General features: G+C 54.4%; 1 protein-coding gene and 1 long non-coding RNA gene across 5 annotated transcripts; one reads left to right on the plus strand and one right to left on the minus strand.

Moving 5' to 3' along the window:
* Positions 1 to 410: 410 nt before the first annotated feature.
* On the minus strand, positions 411 to 2,366 carry LOC106966159 (uncharacterized). Its single transcript, XR_001428727.3, has 3 exons — positions 2,171 to 2,366; positions 1,420 to 1,529; positions 411 to 1,017 (listed from the first exon to the last, which is right to left on the minus strand). It is a non-coding gene; the product is annotated as an uncharacterized LOC106966159 (long non-coding RNA).
* Positions 2,367 to 2,410: 44 nt separating this feature from the next.
* On the plus strand, positions 2,411 to 25,529 carry KDM8 (lysine demethylase 8). 4 transcript variants are annotated; one of them, XM_027051127.2, is made up of 8 exons: positions 2,411 to 2,546; positions 12,146 to 12,671; positions 14,935 to 15,101; positions 16,183 to 16,315; positions 18,929 to 18,973; positions 23,529 to 23,678; positions 24,611 to 24,703; positions 24,788 to 25,529. In XM_027051127.2, the coding sequence occupies exons 2-8, from the start codon at positions 12,180 to 12,182 to the stop codon at positions 24,950 to 24,952; spliced, it is 1,245 nt and encodes a 414-aa protein (XP_026906928.1). In that variant the 5' UTR covers positions 2,411 to 2,546; positions 12,146 to 12,179; the 3' UTR covers positions 24,953 to 25,529. The 4 variants fall into 4 exon arrangements, with proteins under 4 accessions (XP_026906928.1, XP_026906927.1, XP_026906929.1 ...); XM_027051126.2 differs by lacking the exon at positions 2,411 to 2,546 and adding an exon at positions 2,692 to 2,832; XM_027051128.2 differs by lacking the exon at positions 2,411 to 2,546 and adding an exon at positions 2,857 to 3,200.
* Positions 25,530 to 25,850: the final 321 nt, after the last annotated feature.

A 25,850-nucleotide genomic window follows, 5' to 3' on the forward strand; every position in this document is an offset into this window, starting at 1 on the left:
GTGAGATCATGACCTGAACCAAAGTCGGACACTTAATTGACTGAGCCACCCAGGCACCCCGAAATTTTTATGTGTTTAAGGAGACTCACAGGATCCTGGGAGGGGGGGGCGGGTGGTCAGGATAATATTAAGCCAAGATCCTCTTTTGCCCCTACCAAAGTGTCATCATTGTCAAGGCAGCTGAGCTCCTAGAGGAAGGTCACTCTGTTTCGAGGACTTGTTAATGGCTGTAGGCAGTAAGGGGATTCAATTTTTCATTTGCTTTGTTTCCCACACCACCATGGCAAGCACTTAAACCCCCTTACATCTTGATGAGGGTGCTATTCGGGCTCCAGGAAATAGAATCTATAGGTCTCTGGAGATTAGGCTACGGAAAAGATTGCCTTTTTCCTGCAGTTTACTAAGATTGCCTTTTTCTTGCAGTTTACTAAGTTATCCGTAAACTGAAGGAGACTCCTGTCCTGAAGGACTGTGATCTCTATCAGTTAACTATTTGCTTTCTTTCCTTTCCCCTATTCTTGGGTAGGCAGGAGTGTCGGAGGAATATCACACATACCCCACCTGGTGGAGGGGGGTGCTGTTAGCCTGTACTTTGCCCCTGGCTTGGCCCACGCTCCCTAATCAATGAGGTTTGCGAGCATCGTCAGGGTTGGGCAAAAAGATTTTTCTTTTATAGGCTGCAGAAAAGAACTAGAAAGTGGGATCAAAGAGTAGCATAACGGGACAGGGGATCAGAGAACATTCTGTCCTCTTTGCAAGAAGGACCGCCTGCTGGCTTAGGCTGGGCGTGGACCAAAGTTCAGGGGCTGGAGGAAGGAGAGAATTTAACGAAATTTGGCTGACCAGCATTTTGCTCTGATCGATTACTGGGGACAAGCAGTTCAGCTAATCACCTATGAGGCAGAGAGTGGGAATTTGGAGGGTCTGTGCCTGGCCTTGTCGGAGGTAAACACGGGCAGCATCCACGAGGCTTCTGGAAGTCACATGGAAAAGGGGTTCTTTGCAGCAAGCTGTTTTCTGGAACACAAAAGGGTGAGGGAAATTCCTTCAACCTTCACTGTTTTCCAGAAACACGGGGCTCAGACAAAATTCAATGCCGTCACCACTCGACTGGGGGGTGGAAATTATAATAGTTAATCTCGGATTTTAATATTTTTAAATGCTTTGAAAGCTCAAGGTGTGTAGTCAATGCTCAATAAATATCTGTTAATCTCTCTTCCCTGCAAGACCCTTGAGGGCAGGAGGTGAGTTCATTTGGTGTGTTTTCCACCATGTTAGCCAACTGCCTAGAACCCACTGATCTGCTGAATTGGCCTTGAGCAACCCTCAGTTTCCTTGTCTATAAGACATTATAATCTCCACCTAACAGGACTGTTAACATAATTAACATCAAGGAGTTCTTGGGGCCCCAGAGTATACCTGACACATCCCTGGTGACCAGTGACAAGGCTCTTCTCAGTTCTCTTTCTGACTCAGCCTTGACCTTGGGCGCTGTCCTTGGCTTGCTGAGTCCTGTTTTAGCAAGAATCCTGTTGGATTAAGCAGAAATCCCCTCCCCTTGGTATCTGACCCGATTTCTCATCCTCTACCCTTGAATATCTTATCACCCTGGCCTGCCGTCAGCAAAAATCCTGGGTGGTCGGTTTAGCAGAATTCCCCTTATCCCTGACGCTTCCTCTTAAAAATTTCCCATCCACTGACCTAGACCCTGCTCCTTGGCTATGAATCTGCACTTGCCTTTGTCATATTTGGAGTCCAGGAGTACCTCTTTCCTCTATCACAGACCCCCACTGCAGCGGCAGGTAGCCTGCCTTACCACCTTTAACGGCTGTCATGAGTAACTTTTTTCTTTGATAGCAGGGAATGATTCCCTTCCCTTTCCTCCTTGGACTCCAGACCCACTGTGAGCAGGACTTTCTACCACCTCTGTACAATGCTTCAAAAGGCCTGAACCCCTGGAAGCCACGGGCAGTGTGCTCCAAACCAAAACCCGCAGTGGTGCCCACACCACTCAGGGTCGGGGCCGCGGCGGCAGGAGTGAGGATTCTGGCTGCCCACCGAAACCCAGGATTTCCTCACTCCTGTGGGCCGTGGATGCAAAAATTTAGGAGCTGTGACTTTCCCAAAGTTCAAGGATTCGGCCACTTTATTTCACTGGGCACTGGCTGACCTCCCTGTAAACTAGGAAAACGAATCCTCTTAGTTGTACGGTTTCGATGAAATGGTGGATGCGAAGCTGACTAGCACACTAACTTATCCTTGCTGAGGAAGTCGCAGGCGTCACCCACGTGGGAATCGAAAACCAGGAAAAGATCCCTCACTTGCGGGTCGCCTCTACCCTACGGCCTTGTAAACACGACGGGGCGGGGCCACGGCATCGATCACTCGGCGCTCAGCTAGGCACTCCGTCCCGATCAGGCGAGCACTGAGTGATCGATACTTCGGCAAGCCTGACTACTGGGAGGAGACAGCCAGAGCGTTCCGACCAAACGGAACACGTCGTCGCCAGCCTCTGCGCCACTCCACACTGCCCAAACTCGAGACAGGTGAACTTGAGCAACTCCAGAGGGAGGGAAGCTCTGCCTCCTTAGAAGCAGAGGGGAGGACTGCGCAGGCGCTGTGTTAAAGGCGAAGCGCGGCGGGGCGTTGGGGGCGGGGATTGGCGGTGGAAAGACTGCCTCGCGCGTGCGCCTTGGAAATCCCCAGGCAGTTCTTCAAAGCAGAGAAATTGGGGCGGGAATGGGGAGGGGAGGGGGGGAAAAAAAAAAAAAAGAGGCGGTGCATGCGCCCTGAGAACGCAGCGCCAACTCTCCTGCACGTCGCGCGTAGGAGGTAGGTTCCACGCGTGCGTAGTGCTCGTCTTAAACCAGTAATTTCGCATGCGTGAGGCCAGCGGTGTGCGCCTGCGCGATTCCTGGGGGCGCGTTGGCGGAACTCTAGTGCGCCTGCGCGAGTGTTTATTTCCTCGGTGACGGTACCTACAGGTAGTGGACCAAGCCTGCCTTTGTCACAGGCCTGGAGCTAGGTTGCTGTAAACCGAATGTGGGCCGTGACAAATGAAGCCCCAGGCGGGGAAGGGGTGTGAGCCCTCGGGTGGAGCGTCGGCTTGGGGTACCTGAAGGACAGGGATTTCTAAGTAATAGGAGTTAACTCTGAGCATCGGTGTCGCGTTATGCCCCTCGCGTTAGGATCCAGCAAAGGTAAGTCACCGTGCTCAGCAGGGTTACATATAGCAAGCCCAAGGTCAGGGGGCAGGCAGGTGTTAGGGCCCCACCGATGGCCCGAACCCGAGACAGCGGGGCCCTTAGAAGGCCTAAGTTACCCATGGCGCCGCTAAACAAAGCTTTCTGGAAATATTTCCAAATCTCTCTGGAAAGTTTTATAAACCTCCCTAGAAAGCTCTTGTGTTTTTTTGCACAGCTTACGTAGAATAGTGCCACAATAAAATTGAAGAGATTTGAAAACTAAGTGGGCAGCCTGCTCCCAGAAAGCCAGGTAGAGGCTCCTATTTTGGAAGCCACCCACGGGAGGCTTCTCATGACCGGCATACTGCTCTCAGGATGGCCATTTCGGGTCAGCTGGAGACGTTTGTGGGACCCTGGGGGGCTCTTAAATAAAGCCAACCCTCTGCGAATCCTGGTGAGATTCTCCAAGAAGCCGTTTCTCCAAGAAGCCGTTTCTCCCAGCCAGTTTAAAGTCTGTTGTGGCAATTGCTTTAGGTTCTTAAAGATAATTTAAGAGAATTCTGGGATGAATATCCTGGCTTCCCAGGAGGCATTGTTTTGTAACCAGCAGAACCCACTTGGGCTGTTGGCTATGAAAGGCCAGCTTACAAAACGTGCTCCATCTGGATGGTGAATTTGCAAAGTCAGGACCTGAGGCCACGCAGTCTATTTTTATGTAGCCGATACGTGGCTCCTTTGTGTTAAATACAACCAACAAGAAACCTTTTATGAAGCTCGTATCAGGTTGACTTATAAAGCGGAGACAAAAGCCACTCGGAGAGGTTAGTTCAGACAACCTTTATCCGACCCCCGTACCTAGAGTATCGTTTCATCAACAAATGAGTATCGTTATCATCAACAAATAAGCCTTTTGTAAGAGACGCCAAGATACAGTCCACCGAGAGAAGCTATTTTGTGCAACCTGTACCTGACCTTCCCCTGAAAGCTGTCCCATGTCACGAAGCCAGTACATGTGGCACTTTGAAATGCCAGTTCACGAAGTCAGGACACAAGACCACTGGGGCTGTTTCTGTACCTGACACCTCCACCCTCACCTCCTTCAAAAAACGACTTCTGTGACCAACAAGAGGTCTCTCCAGGCCGGTAACCTGACGAGTTTTAGGGAACTGACTTTAAAGTGACAATATAAGGCCACTCCGGCTTTTTCATAGGGCCTATAATTGGGGTGACCATCGGTCTCAGTTGGCCTGAATACCCCCAGCTTATGACTTGACCAGTCCTAAATATTAAATGTTTAAATAATATGAAATAAATGCTGAAATTTACGTACATATGAAAGAAAACTAACAGCACTCCCAGTAGTCAGCTTGTGAAATCTCTGCTTGCAGAAATGAAAGTTCCAAACAATGTAAGAACAAAGAACTTTGGAGAAAACGATGAGAATAAAAAGTTTTACAAGAGAAAAATGTATCCTTCACCAAGCCAAAACCCAACCAAACAAAAAAGGCCTATATACAGCATCCTGGTTTGTAGGATATATTCTGTAGTTAACCCACCTGTACCTGACTGCAGAAGGCAGTTTATACAACCTCTGCTTATGCCTTTTTATGTGGAATTCTGGGGGGCCAATTAGAAGATGAGTCTATAGTGCCACTCTGAAAGACTCACACAGTTTATTCTTGACTCCTTCCTCTGGAAGGCTGTGGTTTTTTTTTTGTTTTGTTTTAGAAAGAGAGAACCCATGAGTGGAGGAGAGGGGCAGAGGGAGAGAGAGAGAGAAAATCCCAAGCAGGCTCTATGTTCAGTGTAGAGCCTGACATGGGGCTGGATCCTGTGACGCTGGGATCATGGCCTGAGCTGAAATCAAAAGTTGGCCATTCGGTGAACTGACCCACTCCGGCATCCCAGGAAGGCTGTATCGTATAACCTTTTATAAAAGGCAGTTTAGTGGGGAACTCTGGGAAGCCAGTCAATAAAGCCAGGCCAAGGCCGCAAGACTACTCTGACTGACACCTTCCTCTGGAAGACTGTTTTACTATTATCAAGAAGCCTTTTTGTCAGACCAGTACATGGGGTGTGCTGGAAGTTTGATTTGTAAAGCCAGGACTTGAGGCCATTTGGAAAGGAGTGTCATGTGGCCTGTACCTGCCTTCAGTGGAGGGCCGTATCAGATGGCCTGTTGTGAGGGCTGCTGACAGCCCACATGGGGCCACCTTCTCTGGACCATAGTTTCATACAGTCATCAAGAAGGGGTTTGACCCAGCCAGTGAAAGCCCTTTTCTGTAAGGCCATTTCACGTGGGAACAGAAGCTAACCGAGAGGGTTGATGGGTAGAACCTAACACTTTCTTGGTGCTCTAAAGAAACCACGGGAGATTGGTTGGTTTGTAAAACTAACACGAAGTGTGGGTTTCATCGGGCCCTCAGACAAGGTCCAGTATGTAAAGAAACCTGTTTATGAAACAGTTCACGGCTCTCCTCTGGAAGACTGTTTCCTGTAGTAGGATGTGGCTCCTCCCCCAAAGGCTGTTTGATTCGGCAACTATTTAAAAGGCTAACTAATGAAAGGGTCCGAGAAGCCAGTAGAATCAGGCTGTAGGATTATTCAGAGAAATAACGACCGGTATGCCACCTCACCGTGGAAAGTTGCTTCCACCCGCGAACACCAGGCCTTCTGGGAGACTAGTGGTTTTTTTATTTTTTTAACACTTTTAAGTAATCTCTACAGCCAGGCTCAGACTCACAATCCCAAGATCAAGAGCTGTGTGCTCCACCAACTGAGCCAGCCAGGCGCCCCAGGGAGGCTAGTGTTACAAGATCAGCCATGAGGCCCTTTGGGAGGCCATTCAAGTGGCTATGACAGAGCCAGTCTGAAAAGTCGTTTTGAAAACAAACTCGGAGCTATCCTGGAGCGTCACCTCTGGAAGACTCTGTCATATGGTGTCAACATAAGTATCTCTGAAGACCGTTTGATAAAGCCATTCACCGAGGAGCTCTGGATTCGAAATTAATTACTAAGGTTATATTATGTGGCCAAGAGGAGACCTGTTTTGTACAGCCAACCTGAGGCCCTCTCCCAGAAGGCTGTTTGACATGGCCATTTACATGAGGCCCTCTCCAAGGCCAATTTGCAAAGTAACACATAGGCTGCCTGAGGAGGCAGGTTTGTGGACCAAACAAGACGGCCTTGGGAGACCATGTTGCAAAGCAGTGCAGGGAGGCCACCTTGGGAAGCCGGTTGGCAAAGCAGCACACGAGGCCACCTGTAGAGGCTCACTTTGAAGGGCCTTTGTGAGCTCTCTGAGGGGGTGTTTTGTAAGGTCACCCCGAGAGGCCAGTTTACAAAGTCCGTACTCTGCATCCCAGAGAACTGGTTTATAGCCCATTTAAAATCCTCTGGGAAGCCGTTTTTTAAGGCCACTAAGAGACCGATTTACAAAGCGGGTACATAAGGACCCCTTTCGAAGCCATTTTTCTAGTCAGGCAAATAAGTGGTCTTCTGGGAGGTTTATTGCAGACCTTTGCGAGAAGCCAGGATATGAGGTCTCTGAGGTCTTCTGGCGCCCCGAGACTTCTCGAGGCTGCTTTATAAGACATGTGAGTCACTCTTGAGGGGATGAGCCATGAAGCCACCCAGGGAGGCCAGTTGACGGGCACACATGCAGTTTTGTGTGTGGGTAAGCGGGTAAGGCCACATTGGAAGTTTGGGCCGTGAAGCTCCCCCAAGAAAGCTGTTACTGAGACCAACACAAGACATTTATGAATCTTCTAGGAGGCTAGAGATAGAAATCGTCCTGGTAGGTGAGGGCCGTGCCACTCGAGGCTCTCGGTGCCATCCTTCACTGAGCCGGCTGGAAGGCTATCCCTTGTGCACTGAGGACCGAGCTAGGATACAAAGATCCAAAAGCTGATGTAATCCTCACCCCTGAAGCTGAAAAGTGTTCTGGGTAGACGCCACCACTTACTGTGTAGTTTTGGACAAGTTGCTTACTCTCCCAGATCTTAACTTCATTCGTCTCTGTAAAACCTCACATCACGAGATTGTAAGTGATTATATTGTAAGATTATAACGTACAGAAACCACGGAGCATCGACACGGCACATAAGAAAGTCACTTCATTTTTCCCCTGGACTATAGTTTCTTCATCAGCAAAAGAAGGTGGGGGTGTAGGGAAAATGATCATATACGTCCCTAGCCACTTGACAGTGTTGTGAGGGACAAATAAGATTAGAGGGAGGGGAAGGGTGGGAGAACCATGAAATGGGCAGTGGTACGTTATTGCTGTTGCTTTAGGCTCAGGAAGAGGTTCTTCAAAAATAATGACACGCAAGGAAGATCATCCGTTTTGCTTCTACGAAGTGATGGGATTTTCTCATCTGTTGAGTGGGAATAATAATTCCTTCATTACAGGGTTTTGTTGAGGGTTAAACAGCCCAGATTCCCAACTTCATCGTGTGCTGGCCGGAGATGTTGTGGCTCGGTTCCTTCACCCACGAGATCACGGAAGTCTGGGGGCCAGACTGCCTGAGTTTTAAATCTCTCGTGCCCCCTCTTCCTAGTCCAATGCGTGGGGCAAGTCACTTAACCACTTTAGCTTCCTTATCTGTGAAATGGGGACGATAATACTTTCTTCGAGTTTCTGTGAGAATTAAAAAGTGCTTAGGGCATCCTTGGCTTAGAGTAAACACTTTGTATATTTTCGGCTTCATCGGATTGTGAAGTTTAAAGAGGTAACGATGTGTTACTGTCAGTGTTGTGGGTGGTGTTAGTCACGAGTTGGCGAGAAATGAGTTAAAATGGGGCCCAGAGGTAGGGATGGGCTGTCCAGCCTATCTGCAGGGACCACACCTCTAGCCTTCCTGTGTCTTCCCTTCCCTGTCTACTGCTGACTTCTTCATGCACGTTGGTGCTAAAAGAAACTGCTTTCTTCTCCCGTTCTTTTGTGTGAGTTCTTCTTGAGTCCCAGGGTGTCAGGGAAATGTGAATAGGGGTGTTTATTAGTTATCTAGTGCCGTATGACAATTAGTTTAAGCTTAGTTGCCTAAAGCCACACATGTTTATTATCTTAGATTCTTTGGGTCAAGAGTCTGTGGTGTGGCTTAGTGGGGTCCTCTGTGTCAGGATCTCACGAGGCTCGAGGTATGGTGTCCATCAGGATGAAGTTCTTGTCCAGAGGTTCAACTGGACAAGGATCTAAACCCCTGTGGTTGTTGGAACAATTCAGTTCTTGGAGGCTGTTGGACGGAGGGCCTCAGTTCCTAGCTTGCCGTTGGCTCTAAGCCGCCATCATCTGTTCGCCATGCGGACCTCTCCCAACTGGCCACGTGCTCATCAGTGCACACGAGCCAGGAAGGCAGTAGGGAGAGTCGGCTGGCAGTGGAAGTTAAACCTCATGTAACCCAATCAAGGGGCATCCCATCCATCACCTTTGCCATCTTAGGCACACACAAAAAAAGCCACATGTATCAAACTTACACACTTGTTGGCTAGAAGCAAGTCAACGGTTTTCTGTTGCTGCTGTAACAAATTGCTGCAAACTTGGTGGCTTAAAACCGTACAGATTCATTATCTTACATTTTCGTAAGATTAGACCTTCAACATGGGGCTGACGGCTAAAATCAAGGTCTCGGCAGGGCAGCATTCCTTTCTGGAAGCTCCAGGGGAGAATCCATTTCCTGGCCTTTTCCTGCTTCTAGAGGCCACCCGCATTCCTTGGTTTGTGACCCCCTCCCTCCATCTTCAAAGCCAGCAAAACTGCATCCCTCTGGCCCTTCTGTTATCACCTCTCCCTCTGACTCTGACTTTAACCAGGAAAGATTATTTCAAGGACTCCTCTATAAAGCTGGACCCACCCACACAATGCAGGATAATCTTTCCATCTCAGGGTCCTTATTCTTAACGGCGTCTCCAAAGGCCATTCGAATTACAGGTCCTGCCCATGCTCCAGAGGAAGGAGTTAGATAAGGGTGTTAGTCACAGGAGGCAGCGATCACTGGGGAACGGTGGCTTTCTTCCCTTTCTAGGAAGTGAGGCATCTGATAAGGCTTTATCAGTCTTCCTCCTTGCCTTTCACCATCCCCCAGGGGTGGGGGATATCAGTGACTCCTGTGGGTCAAGTAGGGTCCCTGACCAAAGAAGCCAACCCTGGCTGACAGAAGGAAGATGTTTTTTGGAGAGCCACTGGGGCCACAGAAGGAATGGAAAGCTGGAGGATTGCCCTTTGGAAAGAGTAAGAACGAAAGGGGCTCCATAACCCAGGAATCCGGGACGATAACTGTGAGGCCCCTAGACCAGGCTGGCCCAGAAATGGCCGGTAGGAGACCATGATGCACCAGCCTCCTCCAGTCCAGTCGATCTGCTCAAAAGTTCACATTCAAGGGAGGCAGCCTAGAACCAGTCGCCTGGCTTTGCGCACACACCCACGGCCCGGCAACATCCCACCTGACCGACCTCAGCGGGGGAGATGAAACTCCTCAGAAGGAAACGGAGGAGTGTTGTTAAGAAAGAGGAAAGGATTCTGAGCCACAAAACTGAATACTCTGCCCTCTCTGTTTCCTCAGCAATAGAAGTTTCTGTGTCAGGGCAGCTACCCGTTGTGACACACATCATCAGCAGTTTAGCGGCTCAACACAATGCAAGTTCTTTTTGGCTCATGAGGCATTCCAGCATGGGCGTATGTGCCCAGTCCTGTGGCCGCTGTGGCTGTGTCATCCTCTAGGGCCTCAGAGTCCTTCACTTGGAGCCAGCGGGTAGGGAAAGCGTGGAGAATCCTGTAGGGGGTGTATGCGGGCCAGGCCCGGGAGTGGCTGCATCACTTGGGTTCACGTGAGCTGGTAGTCGTGGCCACGTCGCATGGCAGGGATGACCTGGAAATGTAGTCTGTGTGCCCAGGAAGAGGGTGAAAAGGATTTTGGTGAGCTTAAAGCAAGGGTTTGTTTTCGTAAAGTTTTATTGGAACGCGGCCATGCCCATTTGTTCACATACTGTGAAAGGCTGCTTTCATGCTACAGTGGCTGAGTAGCGACAGCAGTGACCGCATGGCCTGCCAGGCCTAAAACGTGTAACATCTGGCCTTTACAGAAAAAGTCTGCTGGCCCCTACCTAGCATAGAGCAGTCTCTGCAAAAAGCATGATGGTCCCTATTTCTTAGCATCGTGAGATAGACAGCGGATGGAACAGCTGTTAGTATACCCAGAGCGCAGTGGCACAGGTGACCAATCAGAGGTGAGCAATTACAAACCTGTGAGAACCTATTCACCTATTAGTGCTTACGCATTGGGACCGGCCTGCCGTCCGCATAGAAGAGCACCAACTATGATGTTTTTCCTTTCTGTGTAGGTTTTCTGTACTCCCAGGGTTCTTCCCGAGAAGTTAAGACCCCGTTCCTTCAATAGCCTTAGTTGAGTGCCCACCGGGAGCCGGACTTTAGGGAAATGGAGAGAAATGAGACACGTTCTTGTCCTGGAGAAGCTTGCCAGCTAGTCCTGGAGAGACAGACATGTAAGCCATCAGAGTGTTGGCAGGCTTCCCAGAGGGAATCATTTAAGGTGGGCCTCGAAGGTTGGATAGGAGTTTGCCAGAGAGGAGGGATATTGGAGGCATTCCAGTTAAGGACAACATACGTTCCTGTCTGAATACACATTTATCCCGTGCCCATGGGGAGACTGGTATCGTACCAGGCCCTGAATGTAGGGGTGACCCCAGACAGACGGGGGCCCTGCCCTCACAAGAGTTTACGCTTGGCAGAGAAGACCGTTGTAGAGTCATTCACATGAGACGTGTGTCACAAAGGACACGTGTGGAAAGCCGTGGGAACCTGTAAGGGAGATGTCTGCATGGTCTCTCTCTTTATAGAAAGTGACTTTATGTATATTTTATTTTTATTATTTTTATCGCTGATTTTTAAAAATCTTTTAATATTTTATTTTCATCATGGTCCCCATCTCCTATTTCCCCCATCCCTCCACACCCTTCCCCTCTGGTAACCATCAGTTTGTTCTATTTGAGAGTCTGTTTCTTGGTTCGTCTCCCTCTGTGTCTCATTTTTCCTTTGCTCATTTGCTTTGTTTCTTAAATTCCGCATGAGTGAAATCCTATGGTGTTTGTCTTTCTCTGACTGATTTCGCTTAGCATAATACTCTCTAGTTCCATCCATGTTGTTGCAAATGGCAAGATTTCAATTTCTATGGCTGAATAACATTCATTGAATATGTACATACCGCATCTTCCATGTCCATTCATCAGTCGATGGACACCTGGAATCTTTCCTTAATTTGGCTATTGTAGATAATGTTGCTATAAACATAGGGGTGCATGTATCCCTTTGAATTAGTGTTTCTTTGTATTTTGGGGTAAATACCCAGTAGTGCAATTACGGGATCATGGGGTAGTTCTGCTTTTAACTTTTTGAGGAACCTCCATACTGTTTTCCAGAGCACGGGTTTGCATTCCCACCAACAGTTTGCAAGGCTTCCTGTTTCTCCAGACCCTCACCAGCATCAGTTGTTTCTTGTGTTTTTGATTTAGCCATTCTGACAGGTGGGAGGCGGAATCTCATTATGGTTTTGATTGGCATTTCCTAATGATGATTGACAGAGATTGAACATCTGTTCGCGTGTCTTTGGCCATCTGGATGTCTTCTTTGGAGAAATGTCTGTTGATGTCTCCTGCCCATCTCTTAACTGGGTTTATTTGCTTTTTGAGTGTTGAGTTCCATCGGTTCTTTATATATTTTAGATACTAAGCCTTTATCGGATATGCCATTTGCAAATACCGTCTCCCATTCCGTAGATTGCCTATTAGTATATACATTAAAAATCTCAGTGGGGGACGTTTTCGCTACTGGATATCATCACAGCTCTAGCTCCCCCCTCCCCAGTTTGATTTTATGAAAATCTACAAATGTATGTGTTTGGGCACGCGACACGCTGTTGTGCTCCAACTGTTCTTTCTTCCCACAGCACCGTCGTCACGACCTGGCCGGCAGAGGGCCCCATGGCCGAGGGCGACCGGGAGCCCCTGGCGAGAGCCGGCACCCTCCGGGAAGCACTCAGGGCGCTCCTGCCCCCCACTAAAGAGGAGCTGACGCTGCAGCTCGGGGAGAGGGTGGAGCGCAGCGTGGTGCGGCTGCTGCGGGAAGCGGTCGAGCTGTTCTGCGGCGGCCGTGGGGGCGAGTGTCTGCAGGCCAGCGAGGCCATCCTGGACTACTCCTGGGAGAAACTCAACACCGGCCCGTGGCGCGACGTGCACAGAGACTGGCGCCGCGTGTACGCCTTCGGCTGCCTCCTGAAGGCCGTGTGTCTGTGCGAGGAGCCCGGGGACGCCGGCGCCGTGGCCGCAGCCCTGAGAGTCTGCGACATGGGCCTGCTGATGGGGGCGGCCATCCTCGGGGACATCCTCACTAAAGTCGCGGCCGTCCTGCAGGCGCACCTCCCCTCGGGAAAGAGGCCCGCCCCGGGCCCGGCCCAGGAGCAGCCCCACGAGAAGGTATCTGGGTGGGATTGCCGCCTGCCACACCTCAGGTGCCCCGCCGGTCCTGTTTTTCTAGAAGGAAGGAGTCTGCTCTCCCTGGGGGGTGAGGCCTCGCGGCATGAAAATAGCGTCTCCGTGGATTAGGAAGGGGAGGCGCTTGGCGTGATTTCCGATCCCCCCCCCCCCACCCCCCAGTGTCTACATAAGCAGTGCCCTTTCAGGAGAGAGGGAGGTGGACGCACTGTGGCTCCAGAGAGCAGCAGCCCGGAGGGACGCATGGGCCCACGCCTTCCAGCTTGCTCTTGGTCAGCCCCTGGAAGCGTCACCCCTTTCCTGGCTGCCTTGCTCTCCGTGCCACCGCGTTTGGGCCACGTGCTACATCCAGCCATCTCCCATTCCTGTGACTGCTGGGTGCCGCCCCCAGGGTCCCGGCATGTGGCCTTCCCAGTGTTTAGCGCATGAGGACTACCCTGCAGGGCGGAGGCCAGGCTTCGGGTCCCAGCGCTGACACGCGGACCTCACCATACCTCTAGGCGTGTGGGAAAATGTTCAGCCTCACCTGTGGTTAAAAAAAAAGGCAAGAACAGCCAGGTAAGATGTCTGGCCGTGAAATTGACAAAGGAGGGTTTGTGCAATAAGGGTGCCACGGAGGATGCCAGGGGGCCAAGGGCAGGGTGCGTGGGTTGACCTTTCAGAGGGCAGGGCAGACATGCAGACCACGGGGGCAGATGCCAGTGTCCTTTGACCCGGGAGTTTCACTGTTCGCTGCCCTTTCCTACGCCAACTCTGTCCCAAAGGAACACAGAGGTGGCCCCGTGCCCAGGGTGGGGCTCACGGTGCGGGTGGTGGTGGGCAGTGCGTGTAGCCGAGGGGGTGAGAGCTCAGGTCTGGAGTCGGCCTGCCGGGCCACGTTCCCACCAGCTGCCCACCGCCTGTGAGTCGGGCAGATGTCTTGCCTCCTCTCTGCCCCCTGCGTTCCCATGCCTGTAAGGGGGTGGGGTTTGCTCGGCAGCTTTACGGCACCAGCGGTGGCCTAGATGTGCCAGGCGCCGAGGGCATGATACGTATAGAAGGGCCTGTTCTCCTGGAGTCTGGGTTACAGAGAGGCTGTTACAGAATGTGTTCTCCGTGCGGGGGGGGAAAGGTGGGGGAGGCAGCTCCGCTCACGGTGCTCAGGGAGGTGCTTCTGACGAGGGCGTGAGAGGAAATGAGAGCAGAGGGTATAACAGGGATGGTGAGCACGAGGCCGCGTGCACGGCCTGCGGGTGAGACTGGTAGTCGTCACTGCCGCGGGGTCAGAGCTGGCGCACACACGTGCAGTGGGGGGGGTGGGGGGGGTGGGCAGAGCTGACGCACGCGCATACAGCAGAGGGGGCGGGGTCAGAGCTGGTGCACAGACTTGCAGTGGGGTGGGGCAGAGGGGGGGCAGAGCTGACGCACGTGCGTGCAGCAGAGGGGGCGGGGTCAGAGCTGGCGCACACACGTGCAGCAGTGGGGGCAGAGGGAGCGGACGCTCCTGGCAGCGATCCTGGGCACTTCACGTGTGACACCTAGTCTCCCGGTCATGTAACAGAGGAGGAACCTGAGGCCCCAAGACAGTAACTTGCTCAGGTCACTCAGTTGGGAGGTGGTTGGGAAATTCCGGCACAGCCCCTCAGAAGACATCGCGGGGACTGAGTAGCAACGTGGAAACGTGGCTCATTCGTCTTGCATATTCCTGCCGGTGGGTCAACGGTCCTCTCCTCACGAGTGACAGGATGGGAGAGGAACGCATAGTAATGACAGAGTACTTTTAACATCAGACGGCATTTGGGGTCGTAACGTCTCCTCTGCGGAGTTTCTGTGAAAGCCTCACGTTCCTTTTACAATCAAATAGATGCTTTATCTACTCTTTCTTTTTTAATATTTATTTATTTTTGTGAGAGAGAGAGAGAGCGTGCAAGCAGGAGAGGGGCAGAGAGAGAGGGAGGAAAAATCCCGAGTGGAGCCTAACACGGGGCTCAAACTCACAAAACCGTGAGATCATGACCGGAGCCAAAACCAAGAGTCGGACGCTTAACCAACCGAGCCACCCAGGCGCCCTGAACAGATGCTTTAAGTGATCTAGTAGGAAGGGGCCAGGAGTACCAGGAGCAGCAGCAGTGACAATGACAGTAGATGTTAGCTGTTCCCATTCGTGACAGCCGAGCTAGCCTGCCGGGGACGGACGCACGTTCCCGGCGGATGGCCCCGAATGTTAACTTTGCTGCACGTGCTATTTTGTTTTGCTTTTAAACAGAAAGCGAGGCACGACCGTGTTTGGATTCCAGACGTGAGGTCTGAGAGAACGGTGCCCCGGCTCCGCTGCCCATCCCTCCAGCACTTCCGGAAGCATTTTCTGGTACCGGGGAGGCCTGTGATCCTGGAAGGCGTGGCCGACCAGTGGCCGTGCATGAAGAAGTGGAGGTGGGTGGCTGTGAGGCCCGGGAGCCTCCTCGGCCCATTTCAGGACCCGGCTTCCACCTCTCTTCCTCCCCCGGGAAATGCAGCCTCGCACACGCTTCCCGACCGGTCCCGTGTGGGCTGCTGAGGTTAAACAAGATGGCGCTGCTCCAAGTTCACGCCAGAGGTCGTAAGATCCGCGGCGTCCTCAGCTCACTTGCGCAAAGCAGGTGTTTTAGCGAGTGCTCACGTGGCGGTGCTGCGTTAAGTCTGTTCGTGGCATTTTGCAGGATCTGAGCAATCCCGTGGGCCTTCTCGGGGGCCTTGCGGCTTCAGAGCAGAAGCAAGAGCCTAAGACACGTCCCCTTCTCTCCCTAGGCGGGGCTCTTGGGCTCGTTCCCTCCTCACATCTGCATCTGATCTCCCACCCCGGATTCATGGTTGTAAGAGCGGCTCAGGCTGCTGGACGGTGGCCGTAATGCCTATGGGAAGGAGCAGGGGTCTGTGAGGACGGGTGGCCGGGTCACCTGTGTCTGGGGGTCCGTGGAGGGGGCGGTTCCCGCCGAGGCTGTGGGAAGAGCTCTGCTGCAGGGGTGTTTTACCGGATTGAGCAGTGCCAGGTTTGCTCCCTCTCTGTCCGCCCTGGTTCCCGTGGGACAGGTACTGTCATCGCCCCCGTTTACAAATGGGGGCCAAGGGCTTAGAGAGGTTAAGTAACGTGCTCGAGGTCCTTGGCGTTCAGGACGCAGGCCTGTCTGCGCCCCCGCTGCACTCTCTGCCATTGGCTCCAAGGAGGTTTCCCAGCTTAGACACGAGGTGAGCAGAGAGAGAACTGAGAGTTCCTGGCCAGCAGGGAGATAGAACCACCCAGCAAGAGCCTTGGCAGGCCAGCCCCACTGGATCTCTCTGCAAAGCTCCGTGGTGCCAGTGGGCACGTAACTCCACGTGTCTGCACCCGAGCGCCCTCGCCAGCGCGGTGGGGGTGACAGCCTGTCCCCCAGAGGTTCCGTGAAGACAAAAGGAGACCCGTGTGAAGCACACTTAGCGGAGGGCCCGGCGAGGCTCAGCGCACAGGTGATGGTGACCGTACGCGTCTGTCTCCCAGCTTGGAGTACATCCAGGACGTCGCCGGCTGTCGGACTGTCCCGGTGGAGGTTGGTTCCAGGTACACTGACGAGGAGTGGTCCCAGACGCTCATGACGGTCAACGAGTTCATCAGCAAGTACATCAGGGATGAGGTATGTCCCCGCGCCTCCTTTCCCGTGGGGCTCACTGCAGGGAGGACGCATGACATTCGGGCACTTCAGGGCAACCTTTTGGAGGCATCCGTGTCTCTCAGAGCCTGTGGTCAGAAGGTGGGTGGGCCAGAGCGAGGGGGGCAGGCTGCCGGGCGGGCACAACGCGACTCATTTCAAGTCTTTTATTTTATTTAATTTTGGGCGGAACGATTTGGTGGTTTTTTAGTGTATTTGTAAGGTTTTCTGGCCATCACCAGTGTCTCATTCCAGAACATTCTCATCACTCCCGACGAAACCCGGTAGCCATGAACAGTCATTTCCCCTTCGGCCCTCCCACCCCGTCCTCAGACGGCCACTAGCCTGCTTCCTGTTTCTGTGGGTCTCCCAATTCTGGACATTTCATAGAAATGGAATCGTATCAAACGTGGGCGTCTTTGGCCACTTCCGCTCGGCAGGGTGCCGTCTGGGTTCGTCCACGCTGTGGCCTGCCGTCAGTCCCTCGTCCCTGGCTGTGCCCAGTACCCTTCCATTGCATGGAGACCCCACGTTGCGTTCTGGCATCGGCTGACAGCCGTTCGGGTTGCACACACTTTGGCTGGCGTGGAAAACGCCGCCGTGAGCGCTCACGTACAAGTGTTCGTCTCTCCCGGGTGTGTGCCAGAGGCGGGACCGCTGGGTTCTGTGGTGACTCCGTGTTTAACCGTTCTTGAGGAACTGTCAGGCTGTTCTCAGAAGCAGTGGTGCCGTTTTACCGTCTCAGATAAGGGCAGTGGTGGCTTCCCCTTCCCACGCCCAAGGCAGCCCCGGGCCCGGGCCCTGTGAGTTCTGATCTGGTTTCGTCATGGGTCCGCTGCAGCCACAGGGCCCAGGTGGTGACCGTGCTGGCTGACGGTCCCTCCCGTTGTACGCTGTTCTACATCGTAACTGTGAGCTCCCGAGGGCCCCCCAGATCTCCCCCCACCCTGCACCATCACCCTTCCTGCCCCCATCGCTTCTCTTCCCAAGTGTCCGGCCTCCTCTGCTGGCGCCTGGTGTGGTTCTCCGGGGCGCGGCCTCGTCCCGCTGCATTCACAGACCTCTTCCGTGCCCACGTCCCCCGCCTTCCACACCCACCCCCGCTGAGTCCCTTGTCGCCCAGAGGCCTGGAGAAGGGAACCGGGCACGAGAGCACACGATGCTGCTCTGCCCCTGTGCTCGCAGGAGTGAACCCCCTTTCCGGTCCCCTTTTCCGGGAAGAAGCCCCGAGCCCAGAGCGGAGCGCAGAACCGGAGGTGAGGTTTGTCAGGGGGCAGGCAGGTGCGCTTCGGGTTGAGGCGGGAGAGCGTTAACTCCAACACCGTCTTGCCGGCTCTGTGGCCCAGGCTGGTTGCCGAACCCCTCGATCCTCAGTGCCCTGGCTTTGGGATCCGTTGGAGGTTGCTGATGCCTACTTCACAGGGTCATTTGTGAGAGTTAAATGCGCAAGCTGGAAGCGTGGCACAGTCAGTGCCCAGTTAACCGAAGTTAGTGTCTCTGGGCCACGGTATCCATGGCAGGAGAGACCACATCACATCCGGCCGTGCCCACCTCGTAGCCCTGGTCTGGCATGTTGTAGCTTCCATAGTTGTAAGGAAGACAAGGGAATGAGGGAGAGGGTCGGAAGCACAGAGGTTCTCCAGGGATTCTAGAGAGGAGCCTTTGTGTCCTTCAACACAGTTTGAGCCCCAGAGCCCGTTAGACCCAGGCTGACTTCCGCGCTGGCTGTGGTGGTGGGGGGGGGCAGCCTTGCGCGAGCTCTGCCCCCACTGGCCCTTCCAGGGCCCTAGACAGGAAGCCCTTCCTCCCAGGAAGCCCCTGAGCCTTGTGGAGCCCAGTGTGGAAAGCACAGATCTTTTCATCCGTCTGCTGGCGGAAATTCTCACAAGATGATCATCCCCAGGGCAGGCCAGCGTGTAGGAAGCGGGCACTGACAGTTTTGCCAGGAAGACAACCTGGGATTCACTTTTGGGAAAATAACCTGGCAGAAGCAACTGGAACTTAGAATGCTCGTGCCCCTTGACTCGGTTGTTCTGCTTTTGGGAGAACATAAACATAAGGAAGGCCCAGAATGTTAGACTGTTTGTGGAAATGCCAGGAAGACACCCTGAATGTCCACCAGCAGGGGACGGTTGACTTCATAGTGATCTGTCCCGTCTATGAAACATGGACCCGTCAAAAGAATGAGGCACGTATGTCTGTGCTCACCTGAAGAGATAGTCGTGATGTTGTCATTAAATGAAAAATTTTCCAAAGTAATACATATGGTGTAGTTCCATTTTTATTTATAAAAAAGCCTCCTGTATGTGCAGCCTCTTCATTTTCAGGGAGGAAGCTGAGTCCTGGAGCAGCCCCTACAGAGGCAGCCCGGATCGGAGTCTCCCCCAGGCCCAGCCTGGCCCCAGAGGGAGAGCGTCCCATTCGCCCCCAGGTCACGGGGGGGACCAAGCAGGATAGAGCCGAGGGTCCTTGCCAGGTGGCTGTCTGGGGCCGGGTGCACCCTGGTGCCAAGAGGCCACTAACGGCAGCACCTGGAGGGTGTCCCTTACGACTAACCAGGCTTTCTGTGTCACTTCTGGTTTTTCTCTTGCGGCTCAGCCGAGGGACGTCGGGTACCTGGCTCAGCACCAGCTCTTTGACCAGGTAAGTCTGACGCCCTCTCCTCTTGTCTTTTCCACTCTCCCTCTGTCCCACCTCCCTTCCTGAGCTCTGAGCCCAGAAGGCAGGAAAGGGCCTGACAGCCTCATCACCCACCCCACTGGTGAGCAAGGAGAACCTTGTGTGGCACCTGTGTCCTCCAGCAGCGGGCGGAGAGCAGGCAAAGCTGCCAGGTGGCCAGGGAGAGCCTGGGCCTGCCGACCCCAGGGCCCCAAGACCCCGGTAGGGGGAGGAGGTGGCCCCAGCGGGTGGAGCCAGAAGTCTGAGCCGGTGTGGTCACACCTGAGGAATGGGTCTTGGGGAGCCAAGTGCGGGTGGCAGGCTCTGACCCGACCCACAAAGAGCGGGTCGCTGCCTGCCTTGGTGAGGGTTCTCCGGGTGGTCCCAGCACCGTCCTTACCCAGTGTCAGCTGTCTGTTCACGAGGCCGTCGCCCCGAGCTGGGCCCGTGTGTGCCCAGCCGGGCCCGGGTTCGTCTCCTGTGGGTCCCCAGTGCCGGTTGGCCAGATCGAAGACCCTCAGGACAGACCGGTTGAAGACTGAGAATGGAGGGGGTCTCGGGCCGGCGGAGAGGAAGAGCAGGGCCCGGCCAGGTTGGAGGCAGGACATTCCAGTGAGAGGCGCTCCTGCACCGAGACTCGGGCTGCACCCTGGAGCGGGCCCCAAGTGCCGGCCATGGCCGCCTGCCTCGGAGGGTTCATTCAGAAGAGCAGAGCAAGAAGGTAGTGAGGGGGGCTGGGGCCCAGCGGGGAGAGCCTTGAAGGCCAGACCAAGAAATCGGACCTATCTGCAAGGCAGCGGGGGCCCCTGGGAGGTTTCTGAGCAGGAAATACCTCCAGTGAGAGGAGGTATTCCGGGGAGATCTGTCAGGGGAGCCAGGGCAGTCGTGAGGGGGAGTGCCCGGGGGTAGAGAGCTGGGTCCAGCTCTTTCTCTCCTTCACCAGTCGGCCCTAAGAAGGGGGCATCACAGGCTGGCCCCACCAGCCTCCCAGGAGCTGGCAGAAACGCTCTCAGCCCCCACCTGGCGGTGTGCCCCCCACATGCCTGTCACCCAGCGCCCTGGGTGCAGGGCTCGCTCACGAAGCCACCGTGGGAACTTGGGGGCCCGCCGGCTGGGGGGAAGCGAGAAAGGATGTGCCCTGACACGGAGGGACCTTAGCTCTGGTGGGAACAGGAAGAAAGGGCCCAGAAGATTCACAGCGATTCGTGGGTCGTAAGACCGTGAGTAGTTTTCCCTTTTTTTCTCCGCAGTTTGCAAAGTGTCTATAATGAGGATGTGTAGTCATCGTCGTGAGAAAAAATAGACTTTATTTTTAAATGGAGGCACGATAAGGGAACAAAGAGAAGTGGAATCCGATTGTGTTCCATACTTTCAAAACCATCTAGTGAGGCTGGAACCATCTGAAGGCTCATCCTGGGGAGATGATTGAACAGTTTGGACAGGTGTCAGACAGGTGCCAACTGCCGGGGGCTGGACGCAGGTGGCTGGGCAGGGTTGAGGGAAAAGGCGAGGTCGAGGAAAACTCGAATTGAGACCCCGGCGACTGGTGAGCTTTGGTGGGGCTCGGGCACCATTGTGCCGCTGGGCTGGGGCTGCTCTCACTGCCTGTCCCGCCGGGGGACCCGGGCCCTGTGGGGGCTGTGCCAGCCGCCAGGAGCCTGTGTGCCGGAAATTAAAGAGGCCGGAGCAGGTGGGGTCTAGGTGGGCTGGGGTCTCTTGCCCAGCTCTCCCGAATTAGGACTTGTAGACCCTGCCTCCTGTCCTCTCTTGCTTAATGAAGGAAAGGGGAGTCCAACCGTACGGTCCCCAGAGACCTGACCTCAGTCACACCTTCCAGGGGGACCTGAGAAGCCACAGGTAAACTTGGCTCCTTGTTTGGCCATTTTCCATTTTACTGGAACAAGAGGAAGCAGTTTTAGAAGCAGAAGATGGGGGTGCCAGTGGTTCAGTCCGTTGAGCCTCTGACTCTTTTGTTGTTTAATTCTTTTTTAACATTGATTTTTGAGAGACAGAGTGAGAGTGGGGGAAGGGCAGAGAGAGAGGGAGACACAGAATCCGAAGCGGGCTCCAGGCTCCGAGCTGTCGGCACCGAGCCCGACATGGGGCTTGAATTGACAAACCGTGAGATCATGACCTGAGCCACCCAGGCACCCTAAGCCTCCGACTCTTGATTTCAACTCATGTTGTGATCCCAGGGTCATGGGATCAAGCCCCGAGTTGTGCTCCACACTGAGCATGGAATCTGCTTGAGATTCTCTCTCTCTCTCTCTCTCTCTCTCTCTCTCTCTCTCTCTCTCTCTCTCTCTCTGTCCCTCCCCTCCCCCCCACACACATACTTCCAAATAAAAAAAAAAAAAAAGTAGAAGGCAGAGTGTCCGATTGCTTTTAACACAAACCTTGAGGATATTTTGCCTTTTGGAGGGCCACCCGGCTCTTTATCTCGGGTCCCCAGAGATGTGTTTTTACCCCTGCCGTCCAGAGTGCTGCCTGGCGGGTCCCTGCACTGCTTTCTGGGGCCTTCTCTGCCTTCACGGAGCTCAGTGGCTCCCACCCAAAACCTCTTGCCCAAAAACCTCTTCCTTTTCTCCCAGGGGCCCCATGTTGTAGATTTTGGCCACCATGCCAGGCCTCCCTTTAATTATCAGGTCACATCCTGGGAGCCTTCCTTTCTCTTGGGGGGTCTCTGAGTCCAGTGGCTCTGATTACACCATTCAGTCAACCAGTCATATTTCAGAAATCCTGATAATGTCATCAGGGACCAGTCAGCTTGTCAGCATTCCGCAGGCCCAGGGCCTGGCACGATCCCAGCGGGAAGCAGCTGTGTGGTGTGAGGGCCTGGTGGCAGCGGGGCAGGAGGTCCCCAGAGGCCTTGGGGATCTCCCATCCCCCCCACCCCTCTGGCCGACAGGACAGGGGGCCTCAGAACAGTGGACACAGCAGCCTGTCTGAATTTTTCCTAGGCTGCTGCGGGGAGAGCATTCCAGCCATTCCGAAGGATGGATGGCTTCTTAGCAGCCTGAACTTGGAGGGGCTGCTACTGAAAGAATGGCCGAAAGCCGGCCCGCAGCTGCCCCTTTGACCCGGGAGGCGTTACTCGGGAAATACCCGAAGAAAGTAGCAGAGGGGTCCCCCTTGTCCCCCTTTAGGGACCAGACTTGAGTTTCTGTCGAATTTCCCAAAGCCTCCGAGCCGTTTGCCCCCACGGTTGGTGATCTTCGAGGTGATCTTCCCAACCTCAGCCTCCGTGAGGCCCCCGGCCCGTCCGCACAAAGGAGCACTGCTCAAGCTCACTGCCGGCTGGGTCGGAGCCTAAACACCCTGAAGACCGGCCCGTCCCCAGTCACTGTCGCAATGATTTTATCTTGACCTCACCAGCAGCCCTGCACAGGGCCCCCTTTCCCCACACCCTCACCACCACTGGGCCGCATCCCTGGCCCAGTGTGCTCATTTGATTAGTGGGAAACCGTGGCATCAGTGACGTTTCATTCAGATTTCTTCCCTAATGGGAGTGAACTCTTCCTTATGTCTAATTCATTTCTGTGTGATATCTGGGTTTTGCCCTTTGATTATTTGTGTAGTCACATATTGGGGTCCTTGTTATTTTTCCTTTTTATTTTGTATGAGCTCTCTACACTAACCCTCATTCACCACACTTCAGAAGTTTCCCACGTCAGCGGTCTTCATGTCAATTAACGTATTTAAAATGTATGTCTTGTGATTGCTTTATCATTAGTCAATTTTGGAAAATCTTCCTCTGCAGAGATGTGATAAATCCTCAACCCCATTTTCTTTTTTGTTTTTCTTTAGCTTGATTTTCAAAAAGTGCATTCTTTAGAAAATTACAAGTTGGTTGGCTTGTTTATGTACTTATTATTTTAATGTTTTTATTATTTTTTGAGAGAGCGTGCATGCACGTGTGAGGGGCAGAGAGAGAGGGAGACAGAATCTGAAGCAGGCCCCAGCCTCCGCACTGTTAAGCGCAGAGCCCCGATGGAAGGTTCAACTCGTGAACCAGGAGATCATGACCTGAGCCAAAGTCGGATGCTTAACCGACTGAGCCACGAGACACCCCTATTTTTTTTTTATGTTTGTTTATTTTGAGAGAGAGAGAGAGAGAGAGAGAGAGAGAGAGAGAGAGAATCAATCCCAAGCAGGCTGCACGCTATCAGCACAGAGCCTGATGTGGGGCTCGAACCCATGAACCTGTGAGATCGTGACCTGAGCCAGAATCAAGGGTCGGACGCTTAACTGACTGAGCCACCCAGGCGCCCCAAGCTGGGTTAAGTGCAGAGCAGTGCTATCAGGCTTTTCAAACAGAAAACGAAGATGCCTATGACAGGAACAAATCTGACAATAAAATGATAACTCTTCCCTAATTAAGCTATTAATTTTTTTAGTTGGTTTTTAAGTCCCCGTCCCGTGAAACGTGGACACAGGCGTGTTAGCGCCGAACCAGGCAGTGTGCGTTTGGCCCGTCGACTTCTGGGCCCGTGTGTCCCCGGCCGGACTCGGCCTCCCACGTCTGCTCTGACACCCACAGATCCCGGAGCTGAAGCGGGACATCAGCATCCCCGACTACTGTTGCCTGGGCGACGGGGACGAAGAAGAGATCACCATTAACGCCTGGTTTGGTCCCCAAGGAACCGTCTCTCCTCTCCATCAGGACCCTCAGCAGAACTTCCTGGTCCAGGTTAGAGTCGCTCCAGAGCATTGGCTTTCTGCCTCCTCCCGGCCCCGCCCTGCACGGGCTGGCCACGTTATGGGTGTCTAAACGCCCAGAGAGGGATGTGGCAAAAATGAACCAGAGAGATGGCACCAGGCCCCCCGTGGGACCCTCTCTCCGGATGGGGCTGTTTCCACATGCGGTTCCCTGACCAGGAAGGACCCTCTGGGGTCCTGGCCGTGTCACCTGGGCAGAGCAGGGCTGGGTGTCATCTCGGGAGGGATCGAGTGCCTTCCCCCTGCCTGCCCTCCGACAGAACCAGGGTGGTCTCCCTGCGAGCACCTCTGTCCACATGAGAGGCTTCCCGGCCACTGGATAGTGTGTCCGGAGACCCAGACAGAGGAGCATGTGTGTTTCTTGCCAAAGGAGAGGCATCTGTTGTGGAACCACCTGATTTTTTCTAGGCGGGTAGGTTTAACAAATGAGAACATTCTCCCGGCCCAGAGGCTCTGCCCGGAGATGCTAGAGAGGCTGGGATCCGGGGCCCAGAAGCCGGACTGCTTGGCATCCACGCCAGCCCTGTCACCTGTCAGCTGGGCGAACCTGGGCCACTTGGCTTGCCTCTCTGTGCCTCAGTTTCCCTATCTGTGAAATGGGGTGACGCTGAACCGCCGTGGAGGGTTGTGAGGAATTCAACAAGAGAACACACCTGGAGCAGCTGGAGGGTGCTGCCACAGGCCAGTGCTTAGTTATCGTCGGCTACGGTCACGGAGTTACTGATTCGTGATCTGTTTGGAGGCTCAATGTATGCCTGGCCTGGAGCGTGCGTGGGAGGGCTGGGGCATTCTGGGCGCAGGGAACGGCGCGCGGAAAGGCGTGGAGAGGTTCGGGAGGCTGGGGGGTTCAGGGACCTGTGGTCAGTGGGGGCGGCAGCTGACTGACGAGGCACTGTCTCGCAGGTGACGGGGAGGAAGTACATCCGGCTGTATTCGCCGCAGGAGTCAGAGGCTTTATATCCACACGACACGCATCTTCTTCACAACACGAGCCAGGTGGGTACGCAGGGACCCCGGGTGACGCTGCAGCTTCCCCCCTCCCTGCCCTGTCTCTGGAGACCTGGCAAGTGTTTTCTTCAGGTTGACGTGGAGAACCCCGACTTGGAGAAGTTCCCCAAGTTTGCCGAGGCCCCGTTCCTGTCCTGCATCCTGTCTCCCGGAGAGATCCTGTTCATCCCGGTTAAATACTGGCATTACGTGCGGGCTCTGGACTTGAGCTTCTCCGTCAGCTTCTGGTGGTCGTAGCCAGGGCGGAAGGGTCTGAGACGCCAACGGCAGTCACGGATTCACGCGTTCCCTGCCCCACGCCCGGCCTGGGGCTGGGTCCCGGCATCCAGAGAGAAGCCAGACCCGCCTGTGCCAAAGCCCTCGCCGGGTGCCGGGCTGCGTGCCAGGCGGACGCGGGGCCCGGCAAGGCGCACGTTCCGGCCAGGGATGCGTGGCAGAGGCCGGCGGGCGGGACCCCAGAAGGACGCTCTGCGTGGAGACCGCGGGCCTCCTAAAGCTGGACGCGGGTGGGACGCAGGCAGGCAGTGTGGGCAGCGGTACAGGGTGGCTCTGAGGTCGGCTGCCTGGATTCCAGCCCAGCCCCGTGGCTTAACCGCGGGGTCAGATTTGGGGCGGAAACCTCGTGGGTGGGTCTCCATCTGGGAAACGGCAGCCCGAGCCCCCACCACAGAGAATTCCAGGGACGGTGCTGGCGCAGGGCCCCTGCGGGTCCGTGAACGCTCGCTGCTAATAATCATTAGGATTGCCACCTACTTGTTCGTTGTGACTGCGCCACGGCCCGCGGACTGGAGAAGCAGTGCAGGTCACAGGGGAGGGTCCTCATCGGCTCGCTCAGCTCAGACGGGTTTCGGTTGTCGTCACGGAGGCCTGACCTGCCTGCAGGGAGGTGCCTGCCTCTCCTAGCCTGCCGAATTTTCAATGCGCACCCTCCCGGTAGCCAGTTCCCCAGTCGAGAAACAGCCATCCGCGGCCCCCGGCGGCCCCGCTCCTGCCCCTCGGTCTCATTCGTTCCTGTCCCGCAGAGAGCCTTCCGCCCGGGGGGGCCAGCGCCGGGGCCCTCAGGCTCAGAGGCCCCAGGGAAGATTCGGGCCCGAGACCCACGAGTTCCTGGAGCCGGAGCCTGGCCGCCCGGGTT

Source organism: Acinonyx jubatus, chromosome E3 (genome assembly GCF_027475565.1).
Source record: "Acinonyx jubatus isolate Ajub_Pintada_27869175 chromosome E3, VMU_Ajub_asm_v1.0, whole genome shotgun sequence".
NCBI lineage: Eukaryota > Metazoa > Chordata > Mammalia > Carnivora > Felidae > Acinonyx > Acinonyx jubatus.